A 19,347-nucleotide genomic window follows, 5' to 3' on the forward strand; every position below is an offset into this window, starting at 1 on the left:
TGATACTAGGGAATTGAACCCAGGGATGCTTTCCCACTGAGCTACATCACCAATCCTTTTTATTTTTTATTTTGAGACAGTTTCACTAGTTGCTTAGAGCCTTACTAATTTGCTAAGGCTGGTCTCGAACTTTGTGATCCTCCTAACTCAGCCTTCTGAACCATTGGGATTACCATGTACCACCACACCGGGTTAGAATTTACTCTTTCGAAAAAATTTTTTTAAATTAAAAATACTCTTTAAGCTGTTTTGGAGTCTCCACAATATTGAAAATGCTTACTTGTCCTTAAGTAGTGACTCCTTACAGTTCCTTTCTCAGGTGTTGAAAACTCTAGATGTAATATTTTTAGATTAATATTCTGTTTCATTAAATAGTACAAAATTATTTTTTTGCTTTTAAATCATCTTGGCTTTATTTTATGGAACTAGGATAAACTGGGAAAAAGATTTGTAGCAGAATTATAACCACTAGCTCACATGTCCATTTGTTATAAGTCTGTTTCTAGGATAGGGGCTGTGGAGACTATTGAATCCATAAACCCCAGGGATATTTTCCCATCAAAATCATTTGCAGCAGGGAAAGAAAGGACTTCAGACTTAAAAATATGTACCTGTCATTGAATCTTTGCCTGGAATAGTTGTTATAGCTCAGTGATATAATCTTATGCTCCAAGAAGTAAAAAAGTTGTGTTTATAAGATGAATGAGATATGTTTTTGGAACAATTAAATACTTTGCCCTTTGTAGATTTGGGCAATCTGCAAAAGAATGGTGTTATGTTGGAATTCAGAAAATGGGCTCTTGCTGTTTGTAATATTAAGCTAAATTAATCTATTCCTTAGGGCTCTGTTGAAAGACTTGTTTAATAATGTAGAAAGATGGTTTAATAATTTCTTTCTTACAAAATGCAACTGTTATTACTAAATGAAATGAAAAACATTGCTTACATAGAAGAAAGCAATATTGTACAATACATGTGTTTGTACTATGACAAAGTGAAGTGCTTGCATAAATAAGTAATCATCTTATGATTGTGTATATGCACAGGTAAAGACTGGATGTTTAATTCTTTAACTTAGAAATTTTTATTAAGTATTTGAAAAAATCAAGTTAGTATTATTTTGTACAAATTAATTGAATGAAACCATATGTTTTGTTTGAGTTGTTAATAGTTCTACTTTATTCCTTAAGCATATGTTCAGAAATACTTTATATCTGTGGGTGGACTGGATGTATTGTCTCAAGTTCTTGTACAGCTGGAATCTGATTCACACAAGGCTCTTTCCAGCGCTAAGCTTGCAGTGGTGGTGACAAAGACAGTGGATGCATGTATTGCAGATAATCGTGAGTGAAAATGTTTAGTAAGTTTTCTACAGTTCAATTTTGTTTTAATTGAGCATGGTGAGTGTTGAAATGGTAGATTAAATACAGTGAGCCTAATGATATAATTAAAAGAAGATCCTTCCATTCCTAAACCTTTATTTCACTGAAAAATCAGCATTAAAGATTTTAGATGTGAAATCAAGGTCATTTATATTGTATAAGGAATGGAAAACCCATTGTTTTTAAAGAATTATATAAAGAGTTAAGGATGCCTTTTTCTAATGAGTGTGAGGCCTGACTACCCAACAGACCATAGCAAGTAGCAGAGTCAGACTTAAGCACATGACTGCTTCTCATTTGTACAGATTGGGCAAGGCATTGCTAGGTATGGTAGCACATACCTGTAATTCCAGCTACTCATAAGGCTGAGGAAGGAGAATTACAATTTTGAAGCCAGCCTCAGCAACTTAGTAAAACCCTATCTAAAAGTAAAAAGGGGTGGGGTTATAACTCAGTGATAGAGCAACCCACAGCTCAATCCCCAGTACCATATACACACACACACAATCCACTGAGGAATGATTTTCTGTGTAGCTTTGTAGTAAGAAACTGTTGGCATTCAGAGATAACCAAAAATATGTAGATGGTTTTTTAAAGGGAAGTTATTGAATGCCTGTTATGTGTTAAGTTCCAAAGACACAAAATGATTAAAATATAGTCCCTTAAGGAATTCCCAGTCTTCTTGATACCAGTATTGTTAGACTTTGGGTGGACCCTATTAAAAACCCCATGAGAGAAGTATAACTTAAGTACACTTTTGAATTCTGTCATTTCTTCACATGTTCACATATGCTTCATTGCATCATTAACATCAACAAAACTATGGTCAGTTGAGAATATTTCATTGTAGGCAGGATAGGATTATATAGGAAAATCTCCAGTACACACAAGAGGAGATATGTAAGGTGAGAGTGGGTATATTCAGCTTTTAGGGAAACAGTATGTGCATGCAACATTATGCAGAATAGTTAAAAAGAAACCATTCTTCAAAAAATTTGTTTTAGAAGTATTAATGAAGACTGTTATAGCAAGTCATTATCTTATTACAGTGAGTTTAGTTATATTAATACATATACATATATATATATATATTAGATATTATATGTATTGTAGATTTTGTATAGACATAATATTCTTCCTGGATAAGCTCTTAAAAACATATAGCATATGTAAAAAGAAAGTATCATGTTTATTTACAAGTTTTATGTTTGTGCTTACTATTTTTTTCTATTTTATACTAATAGCTGCTTTTGGAGTAGTACTATCCAAATACCACATTGTTTCAAAACTTTTGGCATTACTGCCTAATGAGAGTCTGGATTCAGGAGAAAAATTTAGCATCATACTTGCTCTTGGTCATTGCACAGAGAATTGTGGTAAGTTTTGAATTTATTTAGTGTGCCGTTAAAACAGTGGAGTGGAAATACACTTTAGTGTTTTCACCTCAGGTCATATGAAAAGCTTAAAATACTGCCTTTTGCTGAGTGTGGTGGTGTACACTTGTAATTCCAGCTACTTGGGAGGCTGAGGCATCTGAGAAACTTAGTGTGACCCTGTCTTAAAAAATAAAGGGACTGGGAATGTAGCTTGGTGATACAGTGCTTGCCTGGCATGCACAAGGTTCTGGGTTCAGTCTACCAATATGGCAAACAAACCAGTTGTTGCTTTTCTCCCAGTCATCAAGGTCTCTCTTCATTTTAGCTCCTTATCCTTCTTCAGACCTTATATTCAGTCATTCGCAAAGAACTATGATTATACTTCTCTTTCCCCTTCGTTTCTCTTCTTTTGCCAGTAGTGCTACCCTCTTGATTTAGGACTGCAGCTGCTCCTCAACATCTTTCACACAATAGCTACCTCCCTATGCTCCTTTCCTCTTTTTTTATGTTTTTTTTTTTTTTTTTTTTTTTTTTTTTTTTTTTAAAGTTCTGGGGATTGATCCTAGGGCTTCTACCACTGAGCTATGTCCCCAGCCATTTTTATTTTGAGATAGAGTCTTGCTAAATTGCCCAGGGTGACCTTGAACTTGTGATCATCTTGCTTTAGCCTCTGCAGTAACTGGGATTATAGGCCTACACCACCATACCTAGATTCCTTAACTCCGTTTTTCAGTCCCCTTTTCACATTGCTGCACAAATTTGATCCTTTTACTCTTTGCTGAAAACCTTTAAAATTTCTTTTTTCTGCTACCTGTTACTCTCTCTATTTTCTTTCTCCTTCCCTTTCCATTTTCCTCCCTTTCTCCACTTTCATCCTATATTCTTCCTCTTTCCAGTCTTTTCTTTCTTTCCAACCTTCTTCACTTTAATTTCTCTCACCCTCTTCTAGTCTCCCTCCTCTCACCCCTTCCCACTTTTCTACTTTTCTCCTTTTTTCTCCTCTTGCTTTTTTGCTCTTTCTTCCCTCCTTTTTCACTCCATTTCTCTATTCTTTCTCTTAGCCTCTATGTAATTAGTATCAACTCTACTTTTTAGAAAAAAAATTTTTAGTTGTAGATGACCACAGTACCTTTACTTTATTTTTATGTGGTGATGAGAATCGAACTTAGTGCATCACGCATGCGAGGCAAGCGCTCTACCACTGAGCCACAGCCCCAGCCCATCTACCTTTTTTTAATCCAAGATGAGGACAGTTCACTATTATGAGGTATTCTGTGGCTGCATTTCAGAAATCAGCACTCATGAGACTTAGGCATTTTGTATAAGTGAATTATTTTCTAAATTAAAAATACTTCTGAAGTTGGATTTTTCTCTGTTTTTTAAAATTATAACTATTTCGTGCCAGGTGCAGTGAGTGACGCATGCCTATAATCCCATTGGCTTGGGAGGCTGAGGCAGAAGGATTGCAAGTTCAAAGCCAGCCTCAACAATTTAATGAGGCCCTAAACAACTTAGTGAGACCCTGTCTTCAAATTAAAAAAAAAAAAAAGAGGGGGGATGTGGCTCAGTGGTTAAGTGCTCCTGGGTTCAATCCCTGGTACCAAAAGAAGGAAAAAGGAAAAATATATATGACCTGTGCATTTAGTTTTTTGATAAAATAATTGTCTTGTTTTAATTTTTGATATATTTTCCAGAGGAAAATCAGTATGACCTTTTTAAAAACAATGGGCTTCCACTCATGATACAAGCCTTAACCGAATCTCAGAATGAGGAACTAAACAAAGCTGCTACTTTTGTGCTTCACAACTGCAAAAAAATCAGTAAGTTTACTATTGCTATAAGAGTGTACCAACCAAAGTTTATAAAAGGGGATTTGTGCCTGCTGTAATAAGCCAATCCCTGTTAGCTTCCAGATTCTTGTTATACTTGCTAAGCAGAGTATATAATTTGGTTGTGATAACCAAGGTATTTTCAGCATATACAAACTTATATGGAAGATAACATATAGAGAGCAGCAATAGAGATAATTCACTTAATTTATATAACATGGACAAATTTATTTTGTAGGACATAAATTTAAGAACCTAGTGAGATTTTTCTTTAAATCCTAATATAAACTACATTCATTTTAATAAATATTTTGAGTTTCTATAATGTGATAGATATTAGAGATACAGAAATAAGAAAATATATAAACTTGTACTCATAGAACTTAGTTTAATTAGGGAAAGAGACAATAATTGAATAACCAATGGGACTATGTGTTACTATAAATTGACATAAGAGTTATAAAGAGATGGACCACAGATACTTGAGAGCCTGTAAGAAAGGAATCTGACCAAGACTTGAAGCAGAAAAGGCTTTGGAGAAGGTGATTCTTGATCTGAGATCTGATTATCTAGAATTAATTAGGTAAAAAGAAGGGAATATGTTATGGGCAAGTATCTCAGACCTAAGCAACAGAGAGGCACTGCTGTAGTAGGGGGAAAGCTGGTATGTTCAAGATTGATGACCACTGTGGCTGAAGCATAGAAGCCAACAGCTATGGTAAGGATTATTATCCTTGTAGAAGAAAAACCTGTATGTAAGGTGTGAAAAAATGATTTTAAAGATTATATGAAGGAACTCATCATGAACACTGTTTAAAAAGTAGCTATTTGGGGGCTGGGGAGATAGCTTAGTAGTAGAGCATGTGTGTGCTTAGCCTATATGGGACCCTGGGTTCAATCCCCAGAACTGTACTATAAAACCAGTATTCATATACCTGAAGGTATTTATTATACCTAGAATAACATATTTTCATGTTCTTATTTTTCCTGTAACTCTGAAGAATTAAGTTTAATTTATGGCTGAGTTCTGGGCCTCCACCAAACACTCGTATTTATTTTCAATACCATTTGAGCAGCTAAGATTGTCTGAATGTACAAAATTTACAGAAGGGGTGGGATGGGGTATGAGGTTGTCCTTAAAGTGGTTGGAGTAACATTTCTAGTAATGGATAAATTCATCATTTCTCCCCTCCCCATTGTTACAAAGCTGAGAAATTATCTCTAAGTCTAGGAGAGTATTCTTTTGATGGAAATGAAGCAGAACAATTAAAGGACATAAATGTGAAAGAGAAGAATCTTGAAGAGCACTGGAAGAGAGCAAAGGAAATTCTACACAGAATAGAACAGCTTGAAAGAGAAGGAAATGAGGTTGGCTTTTTTTTGTTTCCAAGAATGTAGAAGTTTTTTCAGATGTTTTAACAGTAGAGTTAGAGGATAAAAATTTTTTTCTTCCCAAGTCTAAAAAAATTTTAATGACTTTAAATGTAAAATTTAATAGTAGTACTTGAGGAATCATCCTTGGACACAGAACAAAAGGTATTTTTAAAGTGTAGAAATGATACAAGGTACCTTAGCATATAAGCCTATAATCCCAGTAACTTGTGAGGCTGAGAAAGGAGGATCACAAGTTTGAGACCACCATTGGCAACTTAGAACCTGTCTCAAAATAAAATAAGGACTGGGGATGTAGTAATAAATCCCCCTGGATTTAGTCCTCAGTACCAAAAAAAAAAAAAAAAAATGATGACTGAAAAGATAAGCAACAACAAAGATAGAGCCAGCAAATCTAACATCTGAATTACAGGAGTTCAAGAAAGAAAGTCTAATAATATATTCTCATATACACACAATGTACCTTAACAATGGGGATATGGTTTGAGAAATGTGTAGTTAGGCAGTGTCATTGTGTGAACATCATAAAGTGTAATCACACAAACTTAGATAGTGCAGGTATGTCACTCAGTGTGACCTCTGGATGCAGTCAAGAGACACAATAAACTTAAGTTTGTATGAGGCTGCTGCCTGAAAGAGCATACTGTTTTACAGTAAACTTGTTTTTGCTGGGTGTGGTGGCACCATTTCTGTAATCCTGGCAACTCAGGAGACCGAGGCAGGAGGATTAAAAGATGGAGAACAGCTTGGGCAACTTAGTGAGACAATGTGTCAGAATGAAAAATAAAAAGGGGGGCTGGGGAGATAGCTCAGTTGGCAGAGTGCTTGCCTTGTAAGCACAAGGCCCTGGGTTCGATCCCCAGCACCCAAAAAAAAAAAAGAAAAAGAAAAAGGAATGGGGATATAACTCTGTGGTAGAGAGCCCCTGGGTTCAATCTTTTTTTGTAATTTTTGAAACAAGGTCACACTACATTGCCCAGGCTGGCCTCATTTTTACCACTCTTATGCCTCAGCTTCCCAAGTACCTGGGATTATAGGTGTGAGCCACCATGTCTAACTTTTTTTTTTTTTTTAAGTAGAAGGAATACATTCTAAAATAATGATTAAGAAGTATAATGTAATAAATATGTAAACCAATAACATCATTATCAAATATTATGTACCTATGCTTTTATATAGCTAGCAGTATAGTAGGTTTGTTTACACTGACATCACCACAAACACGAGTGATGTGTTGTGCAAAAGTGTTATGATGGCTGTAGTATCACTAGGTGACAGGAATTTTTCAATTCGTTATAATTTAATGGACCACTATTCACATATGCAGACCATTGTTGACCAAAACATCATTATTTGGCACATGACACACACATATATACATATATATACACACATATATTCATATTTCTTATACTTGTATATGCCTTGAATGTCATGTGTGCATGTTTTTAAAAATGAAAAGTGTCCAAGTTATATAGTATTTTGATTTCATTCTTTTAAATAATTGAGTAGTATGCAATATTTTGTTCAATACAACAATTTAATAGTGTATTGAATACTGAGTAGTGAGATGTGCTATAACCAATAGTTTACTGATGGATACTTAGGTTATATTAATTTTGCACCAGTGTAAATAACTCTAAACTCATACTATCTCTGTGTGTATACATATATATCTATCTAAACATATACATACACATATAGGTATGTATGTGTGTGTTTTTCATTTTTGTAATAGTTTTATTGAGTTATAATTCATATACCATACATTTCATCCATTTAAAGTAAAAAATTGGTTTTTAGTGTACTCAGAATTATACTACCATCACTACAGTCAGTTTTAGAACATTTTCAACACCCCTATAAGAAAGTCCATACTTTTTTTTTAAGTTGTAGATGGACACAATAGCTTTATTTCATTTATTTTTATATGGTACTGAGGATCAAACCCAGTACCTTACACGTGCTAGGCAAGCGCTCTACCACTGAGTGCAAACCCAGCCCAAGTCCATACTGTTAGTAGGACCCTCTATATTCCCAGGCAATCATTTATCTATTATTGTCTCTATAGATTTACCTATTCTGGACTTTCCGTATAAATGGATGTCAATCTCATCATCCATTATGCTGTGCACTTAGTGGACTCTTAATCTGGAGAATCATGTTCTTCAATATGAGGGAACTTTTCTTACATTGATCTGTGATGATTACATACTTCCCTCTGTTTTCTCTAAACTTCTTTTCTGAAGAAATTGGACTTGCAAAGCTGGTCTTCCTTGTCATTTTCTTATTCTCCCTCACTTTATCTTTTTGTTCTACATCTGGGGAAAGTTCTCACATTTATTTTCTAAATTAATCTATTGAGTTTTCACTCTGTTATATTTTTAATTACCAGATCTGCTTTTTTACCCCATTAAAGAATGTTATTCTTGTTTCATGGATTTAAATCTACATTGCCAGGTTTTTCTTAGATATCAAGGGTAGCTTTCATTTTTAAAGATTTTTTTCCTTCATTCAGCAGTTTTCTTCATATTTCTGGTGGTTCTGGGTTGTGGCTTATATTTGAGAGTGAGATACTAAAAGTCTCCTTGAAAGTACGTTGATTAAGGATTCATTCAGTGAGTCCCTTTTATTGTTTGTTTTGGGAGAACCTCCATTGCCCAGTATCCTGCCTAGAGATTGGCAGTCAGTGTTTTGGAGTCAAAATGGAAGAATTGAGTGTGGGAGGACTTATACAGTATGTAAATATTTACTTAGTCTTTATTTCTTGAGTAGCATTCTGCCTTCAGCTTTGCTTAGTGCCCTTTGGTGCAGACTCAGTTTTAGCCTCGCTATAGACTAAACTTCAAGCCTTGGGGAAAAGGCAGAAGAAGGATGACCCTCTGGTATCAATGAACTGACTGCTGAGTATATGTTTGTAGGGGTTGGGATCAGTAATCCACCCCAAATTGCTCTTTTTATCTGCTTGATTAAACCCAGGTGCGCTTTACCACTGAGCTATACCCCAAGCCCCTTTCATTTATTTATTTATGTATTTATTTTTGAGGCAGGGTCTCAGTAAGTTGCTTGTGATCCTCCTGCCACAGCCTCTCAAGGCAGTGGGATTATAGGCATGTGCCACCATGCCTGGCCCAGCTGCTTTTTAAAGACTTTCATTCAGTCTTTCTTGTGTGTATGTGTGTATTGGTACTGGGGATTGAACCCAGGGATATATTACCATTGATCTACATCTCTAGTCCTTTTTACTTTTTACTTGAACAGGATTTTGGTAAGTTTCTGAGGGTCTCAATAAATTGCTGAGGTTGACCTCAGATTTGGGATCCTTCTACCTTAGTCCACAACCCCACTATCGCTGAAATCACAGGCATGAACCACATACCCAGCTCCAGTCTTGTTATAACTCTGCCTTCATGCCCCACCTTGTAGAGCTTTATAAAAAACTGTTGTTTTAGTGGGTTTTTTTTTAGAGGTCCACAATCAAATATAGGTCTTCAGTTCATCTTTCTCTGGAAATCCTATTATTCTGTATTCTGTCAGATTTACTGGCTATTCTTCTAACATATGAAGGTTCTTTCAACTTTTAGCTGTTACAGTGTTGCAATTAACATAACATTATGCACATGTAGCAACCAATTTTAAAATACCTGTTTTTAGTGCTAGCAGGTTTAAATTAATTTTGCAATGTGGTAGACAAAAATTAAAAGGCATTTTCAACAAACAAGATGAACCTTATTCATGATATACATGAAATGTGTTCTTTCAAAGTGTAATTGTCTAGATAGGTTTAAAAAAAGTCACAATATTATGAAAAAAAAAAAAAAGAAAGAAAAGTAATCTATATGAGTGTAATCCCAGTGGCTCGGGAGGCTGAGGCAGGAGAATTGGGAGTTCAAAGCCAGTCTCAGCAAAAGTGAGGCACTAAGTAACTCATTGAGACCCTGTCTCTAAATAAAATACAAAACAGGGCTGGTGATGTAGCTCAGTGGTCGAGTACCCCTGAGTTCAATCCCCAGTACCCTCCCACCAAAAAATGTAATCTATATAATTTTTTGTACAGACAGGCAATTTTTATTATGAAAATTGTTGGCAAATTATTTCTTCATAGAAGATATGCCAGTTAAATTGCCTGCCAGTAGTTTTCATGAGTATCTGTTTTTCCCTACCCTTTTAATCTTTGCTAGTGTGATAGATAAGGAAGATATCTGAATGTATAATTTATCTGAGTGATAAATTATTAATTTATCATTACAAGTGGGATGAAGAATGCTTTCATATGTTTGATATGTGTTTCCTATCCTATGAATTATCTGTTCATTTCTTTTCCCTACTTTTTTATTTTATTGTGTTTTATTTTGGGGGAGGATTCAAACCCAGTTTCATTTAATTCCAGTGATACTGCTAAACCATCTTTGCAAATACACCTCTTAGATTCTCCATGATCTGGTCATAATTCATATTCAAGACTCATTTTTGCTGCTTCCCTACGTACCTTTTACCTACTCTTCTATACTACTATTGATTTGTTTCATATAATCACTGTAATAGCTTGACCAGTGATTTATATGTATTATTTCCTGGTGTTTTAATTACCATTGGGTGGGATCTGGTAGCACACAACTATTATCCTAGTGGCTCTAGAGGCTGAGACTCCAATATCAAGAAAAGAAAAAAAATGGATTGCCATGGTTTTGCTTCTGATCCTTTTTCCTTTGTGACTCCCTCACCTCACTTTGTTCATGGTTCTAGGAGAGTTTTCAAAACAACAACAAAAAAATTTATGATGCCAGGTGTGGTGACACATGCCTATAATCTCAGCTACTTAGGAGCCTGAGACAGGAGGATCTCAAGTTCCAAACCAACCTAGGCAACTTAGTAAGACCCTGTCTCAAATTTAAGAAAGAATTGGGGATAGAACCTCATCTGGCATGTGTGAGACCCTGAGTTCAATTCCAAGTATTGATAAAAAAGTTATGTGATTAAGTATACTAGTATTCTTCTGTTAAGATTTGTTGATTTTGTGTAGTACTGGAAAAGATCTTCACTCTTTAGGAATATTGAAATATCATGGTTTCTTTTAGAGCATACGTGGTTTTATTTTTTAGATTTAAATATTCAGTTCATTTTGACCTTATTTTTATGTAGACTGTGAGATATCTAGATTTTTTTTCCCAGATGTCTACCCAGTTGTCTTAGTATGATTTGACACACCTCCTTTTCCCCCTAATATCAATTGTCCCTTTTATCATGTTTTATTGACAATCACAAACTTTTTGTATATTATTTAAAGAAAATGTAAAGTGGATTATAAAAATGGATTATTCTGAAACCCTTGTCATTTTTAAATTATAGGAAAAAATACCAAGAGGAAAGCATAAAAATATTTCATCTATGAACATAAATATTCAGAATACATTGAAACATCTCCACGCAGATAGCATTGGAGGCACCCAAGCAGAAGATATGAATAAAAGCCAGTCTAGACAGCTCCAACTCCAGAGTTATAAATCCTGTGGAGTCATGTCTAAACCTTTTGCAAATGATGACCAAATGAAGACAGTATTAAAGAATACAAATCCAGTTAATGCTTGCTATAGGGAAAGTTGGCAAAATAAGATTTTGTGTAAAGCAAATTCAAGCTGCAATCAAAACTTACATGAAGAAATGACTTTTGACAAAAAGAATTCTATTTCTCAATCAAGGTACAGTTTAATAATTGTAATATTTATTGAGCAGGCATTTATTGTGTGCTACTATGTGCCATGCGAAAAGCATTGGGGATATACAAATGATAAAACTTGGTCTTGGGAGGATACTAAAATAAGAAATGTTGGCAAAGAAGTTTGGATGAAGAGGTATGGGCCAGTTCATGTAGAACCTTGCATGTCATACTCAGGTTTTTTGGTTTTAACTGATGAGGTATGGGGAGTCATTGAGGATTTTTAATTGAGTGACATACTCATATCAAAATTTTAGAAAGTATATTAATAAAAGAAACCCTAAATGAGGCAATCTCCCAAAGTAACAGTGCAAGCATAGATCATCTAGCAATGTGGCAAAAAAGTGTGTACGTTTAATATGATAAAGGGAGTAGGCTGTGATGAAAATTTAGTTTGGCATTGCCCTTTTGTTTGTTCCTTTTGTTTGTACTTCATTTCCAATACATACCCTTTCTCCCTCAAAGGTTAACCTAGAATTATAGCTTTTCTTCTTAAACCCTTTCGTATTGTCCTCTTCTGATGGTTGCTGTGCTTAAGAAGATGAAGTTTGTGTTCTGGGCAGGTTGCAGGATAAAACAAGTATCAGGAAGATGAATTACTCCATAACTACCCCTTTTTGTTCCTTTTCAAGACTAAACTTGTTGGGCATGATGGTACATGCCTATAATCTCAGTGACTCTAGAGGCTGAGGCAGGAGAATCACAGGTTTGAGTCCAGCCTTAGCAATTTACTGAGCCCCTATCTCAACTGTAAATTAAAAGGAGCACGGTGCAGTAGTGCATGCTTGTAATCCCATTGACTTGGGAGGCTAAGGCAGGAGGATTGCAAGTTCAAAGACAGCCTCAGCAACTTAACAGGCCCTATGTTTAGTTTTTAGTGTTTGGTACCAGGGATTGAACCAAAGGGTGCTTAACCACTGAGCCACAGCCAGTATTAGTTTTAATTTGATTTTTTAGGATGTGGAATTTCACAGTGGTGAGATATGTTTTGAGTCCAACTATTGCCCTCTGATCCAAACCTTCCACCCATATACCCTTCTTCCTTTTGTGTTGACCATATTTCTACCTCAGCTGTTGTTAATGCTATAATATTAATATCAGCTGAGTTACAAATGTTGATACTTCCCCTCCTATATAGTACTTCCTACAAATATATGTATATAGATATTATAGCCATAACTCTTGCTTTATCTGTCTTCTAGTCTAGCTCTTGACCTTTTCTATATTGTTATTGTGACAGTATAGTCAAAACATATTTATTTATGAAGGCTTTATTCATCACAAATGTTTTGGCAGTCAGGAAGGATTTTTTAATGCAGTTCCTTAAATGATTATTTTTAATACTTTGGTATCCCTTTTTTTACTCCCACTAATTTTGTTCTCTCCTTTTTTGCCCTCCTTTCTTCCTTATTTTCATTCTTTGTTTCTGCTGACATCTATACTATTGCCCTCTGAAGTCTTGTTTAACTTCAGTTCTGAAAACAAGGCTGTAACTATTGCAGACCTTACTTTGGCAGAATCTGAAGAGGTATTAGCTTTTTGTTGCTACCACAAGATAACTGAGGCAATTAACTTAGAAAAGGTTTATTTTGGCTCATGGTTCTAGAGGTTACAATTTAAAATGGTGGGGGGAGTGCCTATTACTTTGGGTCCTTTGGCAAGGGTAGCATATTATGGTAGAATCACCTGGTGGAATAGACCACACCTCATGAGCCACAAAATAAAGAGAATGGGCTAGAGTCCGCTAGTCCCATTCAAGGGTACACACGCAGTGACCTGAGGACCTTCTACAAGCTCCTCACTCAAAGATCCACAGCTCCTCCTAATAATGTCAACCTGGAGACTAAAACTTTAACACATGAACTTTTGGGGGATATTCAACATTCAGAGTATAGCAGTATTTTGATAGATCCTGGCTCCATACTCCTGCCTGCCCAACACCCAGAATTGCATCATGACTTACAGAAACATTTGTCCACACACCAAACAGTTAAATTTATTTTTAATAATCTGTTACCTATTTTCTTTTAGTGACAGTGTTTTTAAACATCCTACTCATATTGTCAAAAATAGAAAGCAGCAGTTACCAGAAACAGGTATGATTTTTAAATGTTTCTTTTTTTGATTTTTCAGGAAAACAGATATTTAGGTGACTGGTGAAGCTAAAAATTTACATTGGTATATCTGCCCTCTGAAGTATAGGCCACACCTTTGCCTTTTTGATGTAAATTTACTGAGATCTAAAATCTTTCTGTTAATCCACCAAGATGACTGGTTGTGTAGTACTGAGATAAAGTTTATGAAAATCTTGAGATTTAATAAATCTTATGAATTTTCATTTATCAAAAAATCATACATTTTATAATTTTTTCCAGATCCATTTATATTATGTTCAGACATAATAAATAAGGAAGTTGTCAGTTTTCAAGCAACTGACAATTGTTCCAAGATGTTGAAGTATAGGTGTTCAGGTAAATTTTTTTAATTGTAATTATTTCATAATTAAAGCATCATATGATATTATTTAACTAGAATTTATAATAGTTCTATCTTTGTGACTTAAACTTCATTTCCTTTGAATGAATGACAATCTGGAGCATCAAAGCATTCAAATTAACACCCTACCTTGATGTATTAGCTACATCAAGCTGAGCTCCCAACATTTGTTTATATAAATCAATGCAGTTAATATCTCATTACTTTTTTATTGTCTTTTTGTCACAATATCATCTATAAATTTATCGAGAAAAATGGTTTTTAATGTCTTCAGAGAGCAAATATGTATGTACTCTGGATTATGCTGTACACATTATAGGCATTAAGTACTAAACAATACCCATTTTACATTTATAATAAATACATTAATGTTTCTACTGTCCCATACATCATTATTAATTTTTTTCTGAAAATGTTCCACAGTACTTATCCATTCTTTGTTTCCTTCACACTCCAGTATTTTCTCTTGTTCACATTTACTGTGGCCATCTACTCTATGGAGAAAATTGAGGTTCAGTTCAGAACATCACATTCTTCTTTCAGATGAAGACATTTACCTCTGTTACTCTTAATGTTGATGTCTACCCATAATCTAAATCCCATATCTTCTTTTCTTCCAACTCTAATAATTGTAAAATTTTTCTCTTCGGTTCCTTTCTATCCATTAACTTCATTTGGGCCACTTAAACTATGCTAATTTTTCCTTATCTTAAAAAATTCAAGTATTTTGTGATTTTCTATCCCTTGAAAAGCATTCATCTACTCTTCCTTCCAGTGTTTGTTGCCAGATTTTTCTCTTGCTTCTTCCAGGTATTTATCCCCTTCTTAACTCTCTGAAACTTGGATATTTTTTTCTTATTTTTGTGTTAAAAGTTACATGAAATCTTTTTTCCCCCTTAAAACCTGTGACTTTAAAAAAGAAATTCTTATCTCCTTTAGTATCTCTGCATTGTTAACTATTATTCCTTGAAGTCTCTTCCTCTCAGGGGTCTAAAGCTACATTTCCCTAAATTGTCCACCCAGGTTCCCTGGAGCTCTCTAATGAACTCACAAGAGTACTACACAATATTTTTAATTTTATAAGGGAAATATAACAATAATCAACATCTGATGGACAACTCATGAACTCCTAACTCAAGGTAGTTCATAGTTTCAACATTAGTTTGTATCACATTCCTCTTGAGGATGCCAAATCTCCCCCAACCCCCTCCCACCACTGGGAATTGAACCCAAGAGCACTCTGTCACTGAGTTATACCCCCAGCTCTTTTAATTTTAATTTTAATTTTAAGTTTGAGAAGGGTGTCATTAAGTTGCTTAGGCTGGCCTCCAACTTGGGATCATCTTGCCTTAGGCTATTAAGTTTTGGGATTACAGATGTGTGCCACAGCATCTTGCTATGTTGCCCAGGCTGGCCTTGAGCTCCTAGGCTTAAGTGATCCTTCTGCCTGAGCCTCCTGAGTAGTTTTGGACTATCAGCGTATGCTACTATGCCTGGTATAATAATATCAATCTCTGTGAAGCTATGTTTTTAGTGGTTGTTGTCATAAAAAGCAAACACCACATGAAAATCAATGTAGAACAGGAATGAAAGTTATAGTATCATTAATTTACTCCAATGTTTGAGAAGTTGTACTGTCCCTGATAAATGTAATTCATAAGAATAAAATACAAATAATACTTTTCTTACAACTTAGTTGTACTATTTTTTTTAATTGTCTGCTAAGTAATTAAAACACAAGTACTTAAGAAGCTGTTTGGGACCTAATAGAATGGTTAAACATTTCTTTTGGCCTAGGAGTACCATGAACCAAATAATTTTGGGAACCTCTGATCAGAAGTATCCAGTTGGCAAACAGAGAAACAACATGTATCCCATTTGTTTACAATAAAAAAAAAAAAAAAGGAAACTGCACAAAGAACTATGGCAAATTCCAAAAAAAAAAAAAAAAAAAAAGAAGTATCCAGTTGGTAGAGTGAATGTTCTATAACTGTTATTTCCATTTCATTCCTTAGTTTGTTTGAGATGATTCTTTTCTGGTTGTTTTCTTCCCTAGTGACCATTTATTCATTTCAACAAACTGGCAGATACAAGGATAAAATATGTACAGCACTTGGTTCTTACCTTATTGCTTTAGCTTTCTCTTACTGCTAATTTCTATAGGTATTCTCATAAGACATAATCTGTAATATTTGCTTAATTCCATTACTTTTGTTCTATCATGGCTCATTTTACTGATTCTTTTCAAAATTTTTTACTTATTTATTTTTGTGTGTGATATTAGGGAGCAACCCCAGTGTGTTGCATACACTAGGCAAGCATGACCATTGGTCAATGTCCCCAGCCCTTTAGTGATTATTTTCAAATTTGAATCAAGATATTTGACTTCTAGCCAAGTATAGTAGCACACAGGAGTAATCCTTTAGAGACTCGAGTAGCTGAGGCAGGAGGATCACAAGTTTGAGGCCAGCCTCAGCAAATGAGTGAGGCCCTAAATAACTTGGTGAGACTCTGTCTCAAAAAGTAAAAAGGGCAGGGGATATGGTTCAGTGATTAAACATCCCTGAGTTTAATCCCCAGTACCAAAAAAAAAAAAAAAAAAAAGAAAATTGACTTCTACATTGGTTTGTAGCATATTCTTTCCTGTTGTATCCAGAACAAACCACTTCAAGCTTAATGTATCCTAAACACTTTCTTCCTCTTAAAGTTGCCCCCAGCACCTTCATTTCTGTCAATATTGTCACTGTTCTTCAGGTATCCCAGAATATAACTCTTGTATCACTTATGACTATTCTTTCTCATTTTATTCTCAGTTTCTGAATTTTTTTCCCTAGTACTAGAGTCTGAAGCCAGGGCCTCACATATGCTAGGCAAGGATTCTACCACTGAGCTCTATCCCAGCCTAGCCAGTTCTAAGTCAATCAAATTTGGTTCTTCTTTCTTTCCCACATGGGACTTTTAGCTTCATGCCTATATTACTCCAGCAACCTTCTAGCAGTCTTTTGGTCTTAAATGTCTCCAAACCCCAACTATAATATTCATATTGCTATTAATTTCTTAATATGTGTTTTTATCGTATCACCATGCTAAAGAACCCCCAGTAGTTCTCTGCAGCTCACTGACAATCTACCCCTCTACCTGGCTTTCAAAATTGTGTGGAATTTGTCCTGCTTCCACTTACTAAATTTTACTGAATATTTGTTTGCTTTTAAGTCTACAAGAAATATGCTACGCTTATTCCAAACTTACCATTCAATTATGGAATTACTTGAGAATTACCTTAAAGTTTTCCTTGTTCTGAGAAGCTACTTATTTTATTAGTTCTGGAGATTGAACCCAGGGGTGTCACTACTAAGCTACATCCTGAGTTATTTTTATTTTTTGAGATGGGATCTTGCTAAGTTGCTGAGGGTCTCACCAAGTTGCTGCCCTGGCCCTGAACTTGAGATCCTCTTGCCTCAATCTCCACAGTTGCTGGGATTACAGGCATGTGCCACTGTGCCTAGCCCAGCAGTTCATTATTCAACAAATCCTGCTAATTTCAGCTTAGAAATGTCGTCATTCTTCCTGCAACTGCCTTGTTTCAAAATCCTGTCATTTACTTTCTGGACTATTGAAGTAACCTCTCAAGTGATCCTTTGAGGGTCAGATGACCTTTCTCCAAAGACAAAGAAATTATGTCATCATCCTGCTTCATAAATATCTTTCAGTTCCTCCCTATTGCCTTGAAGATAGTTAAAAATTCATAGCATGGCTTTCAAAACCCTTCTTGGTCTGGCTCTGGCTCTGCAACTCTCTGCAACCCCCAGCTTTAACTTTTATCTAACACTTTTCCTATACCTCCACATCAGAGTACCTATGAGTCTCTGAACACACTATGCTTTTTCACACTGCTGTGCTTTTGTTCATGTTTATTATACTTGAAATACCCCCATCTGAGTCAATATCTGCATTGCCAACTTCTCATCCTTTAGCAATGACCACAAATATAATTAGGAAACAGGCTAATGGATAATTTCCTAGTATATGGATGTGGCTAACATGGCTTGACTCTAACTTCCATCTTAACATTAAAAAACAAAAAACAAACAAACAAAAAAAAACAGGACACTTTGTTCCTCTTAGTATGTTACAGAGGGGCATACAATACTACCTGTGAGGAATTCTAGCAAAAACACCCAAGTGTTTGAATCTGATCAATCATCTATATCTAATTACTAGTTTATTAGTACATGAGAACATTTTAAAGGATACAACCAGGATGCACTGGCAAATCCTAGCATTTGGGAAACTGATACTGATGACCTGGTGACTTCCATAAGTAAATGGCAAGGAAGGAAGAGAGAACTGGTAAATTAAACAAGCAACTCAGTGTTAGAACCCATGTTTAGCATGAGGGAAGTCCCAGATTTTACCCCTAGCACCACAAATAAATACATAAATTTTAAAAAAGCATTTTAAAAGACATAAACAAAATGTAATGGTGGACTTAGGATCATGATTGGTTTTGAAATGATTGGGAGGGATGCAAGGAAGAAAAAATGATGGGGAAATTTGAACAGTGATGAGTACAATGATAATTGTGTGTGCGCGCTTTTGTTTGTGTGTTTAAAAGAGCCCTTCGTGAGGGATCCATATACAGTATTTGTAGATAAAATGATACTTTTATTCACTTTCCAGTGTGCACATGGGGATAGAATAGAATTGGTAAAGGTATAGATAAAATTTAATTAGCCATGGCTTAATTACGGAAGTTGGGTGATGGATACATGAGGGTTCATTATACTCTGTACTTTACTCTGATGTGTTTAAACTTTTCTGTAAGGAAGAAAATGTTTAAAACAGACAACTGTTTTTAAAAATATTTTTTTAGATGTAGGTGGACATAACTCCATTTACTTTTTTAATGTGGTGCTGAGGATCAAACCCAGTGCCTCACATGTGCTAGGCAAGCACTCTACCACTGAGTCACAACCTCAGCTCAAACAGACAACTGTTATTAATGATCACATCTCCTGGAAGTCTTCCCTCATAACTGTTCACACCTCTATCTCAACATTTATTTCATTGTAATGTACTTGTAGTCTTTACTGTCTTGCATGACTTTGAGTTTCTTGAAATATGAATAGTTTGAAATATGTATAGTTCCTGATTTC

The 19,347-nt window shown here is 35.2% G+C and overlaps 1 protein-coding gene across 1 annotated transcript in view; it reads left to right on the forward strand.

Moving 5' to 3' along the window:
* Positions 1-19,347, forward strand: part of TERB1 (telomere repeat binding bouquet formation protein 1) — a gene marked incomplete at both ends in the record, with an annotated part of 37,834 nt that overhangs the window by 14,183 nt on the left and 4,304 nt on the right. The window contains 7 exons of the mRNA XM_079119732.1: positions 1,191-1,343; positions 2,627-2,758; positions 4,453-4,578; positions 5,795-5,955; positions 11,329-11,678; positions 13,727-13,791; positions 14,071-14,166. Coding sequence (XP_078975858.1) covers positions 1,191-1,343; positions 2,627-2,758; positions 4,453-4,578; positions 5,795-5,955; positions 11,329-11,678; positions 13,727-13,791; positions 14,071-14,166 — 1,083 coding nt within the window. The remainder of the gene's footprint in view (positions 1-1,190; positions 1,344-2,626; positions 2,759-4,452; positions 4,579-5,794; positions 5,956-11,328; positions 11,679-13,726; positions 13,792-14,070; positions 14,167-19,347) is intronic.

The sequence above is a fragment of the Sciurus vulgaris genome, assembly GCF_902686455.1.
Source record: "Sciurus vulgaris genome assembly, chromosome: 17".
NCBI lineage: Eukaryota > Metazoa > Chordata > Mammalia > Rodentia > Sciuridae > Sciurus > Sciurus vulgaris.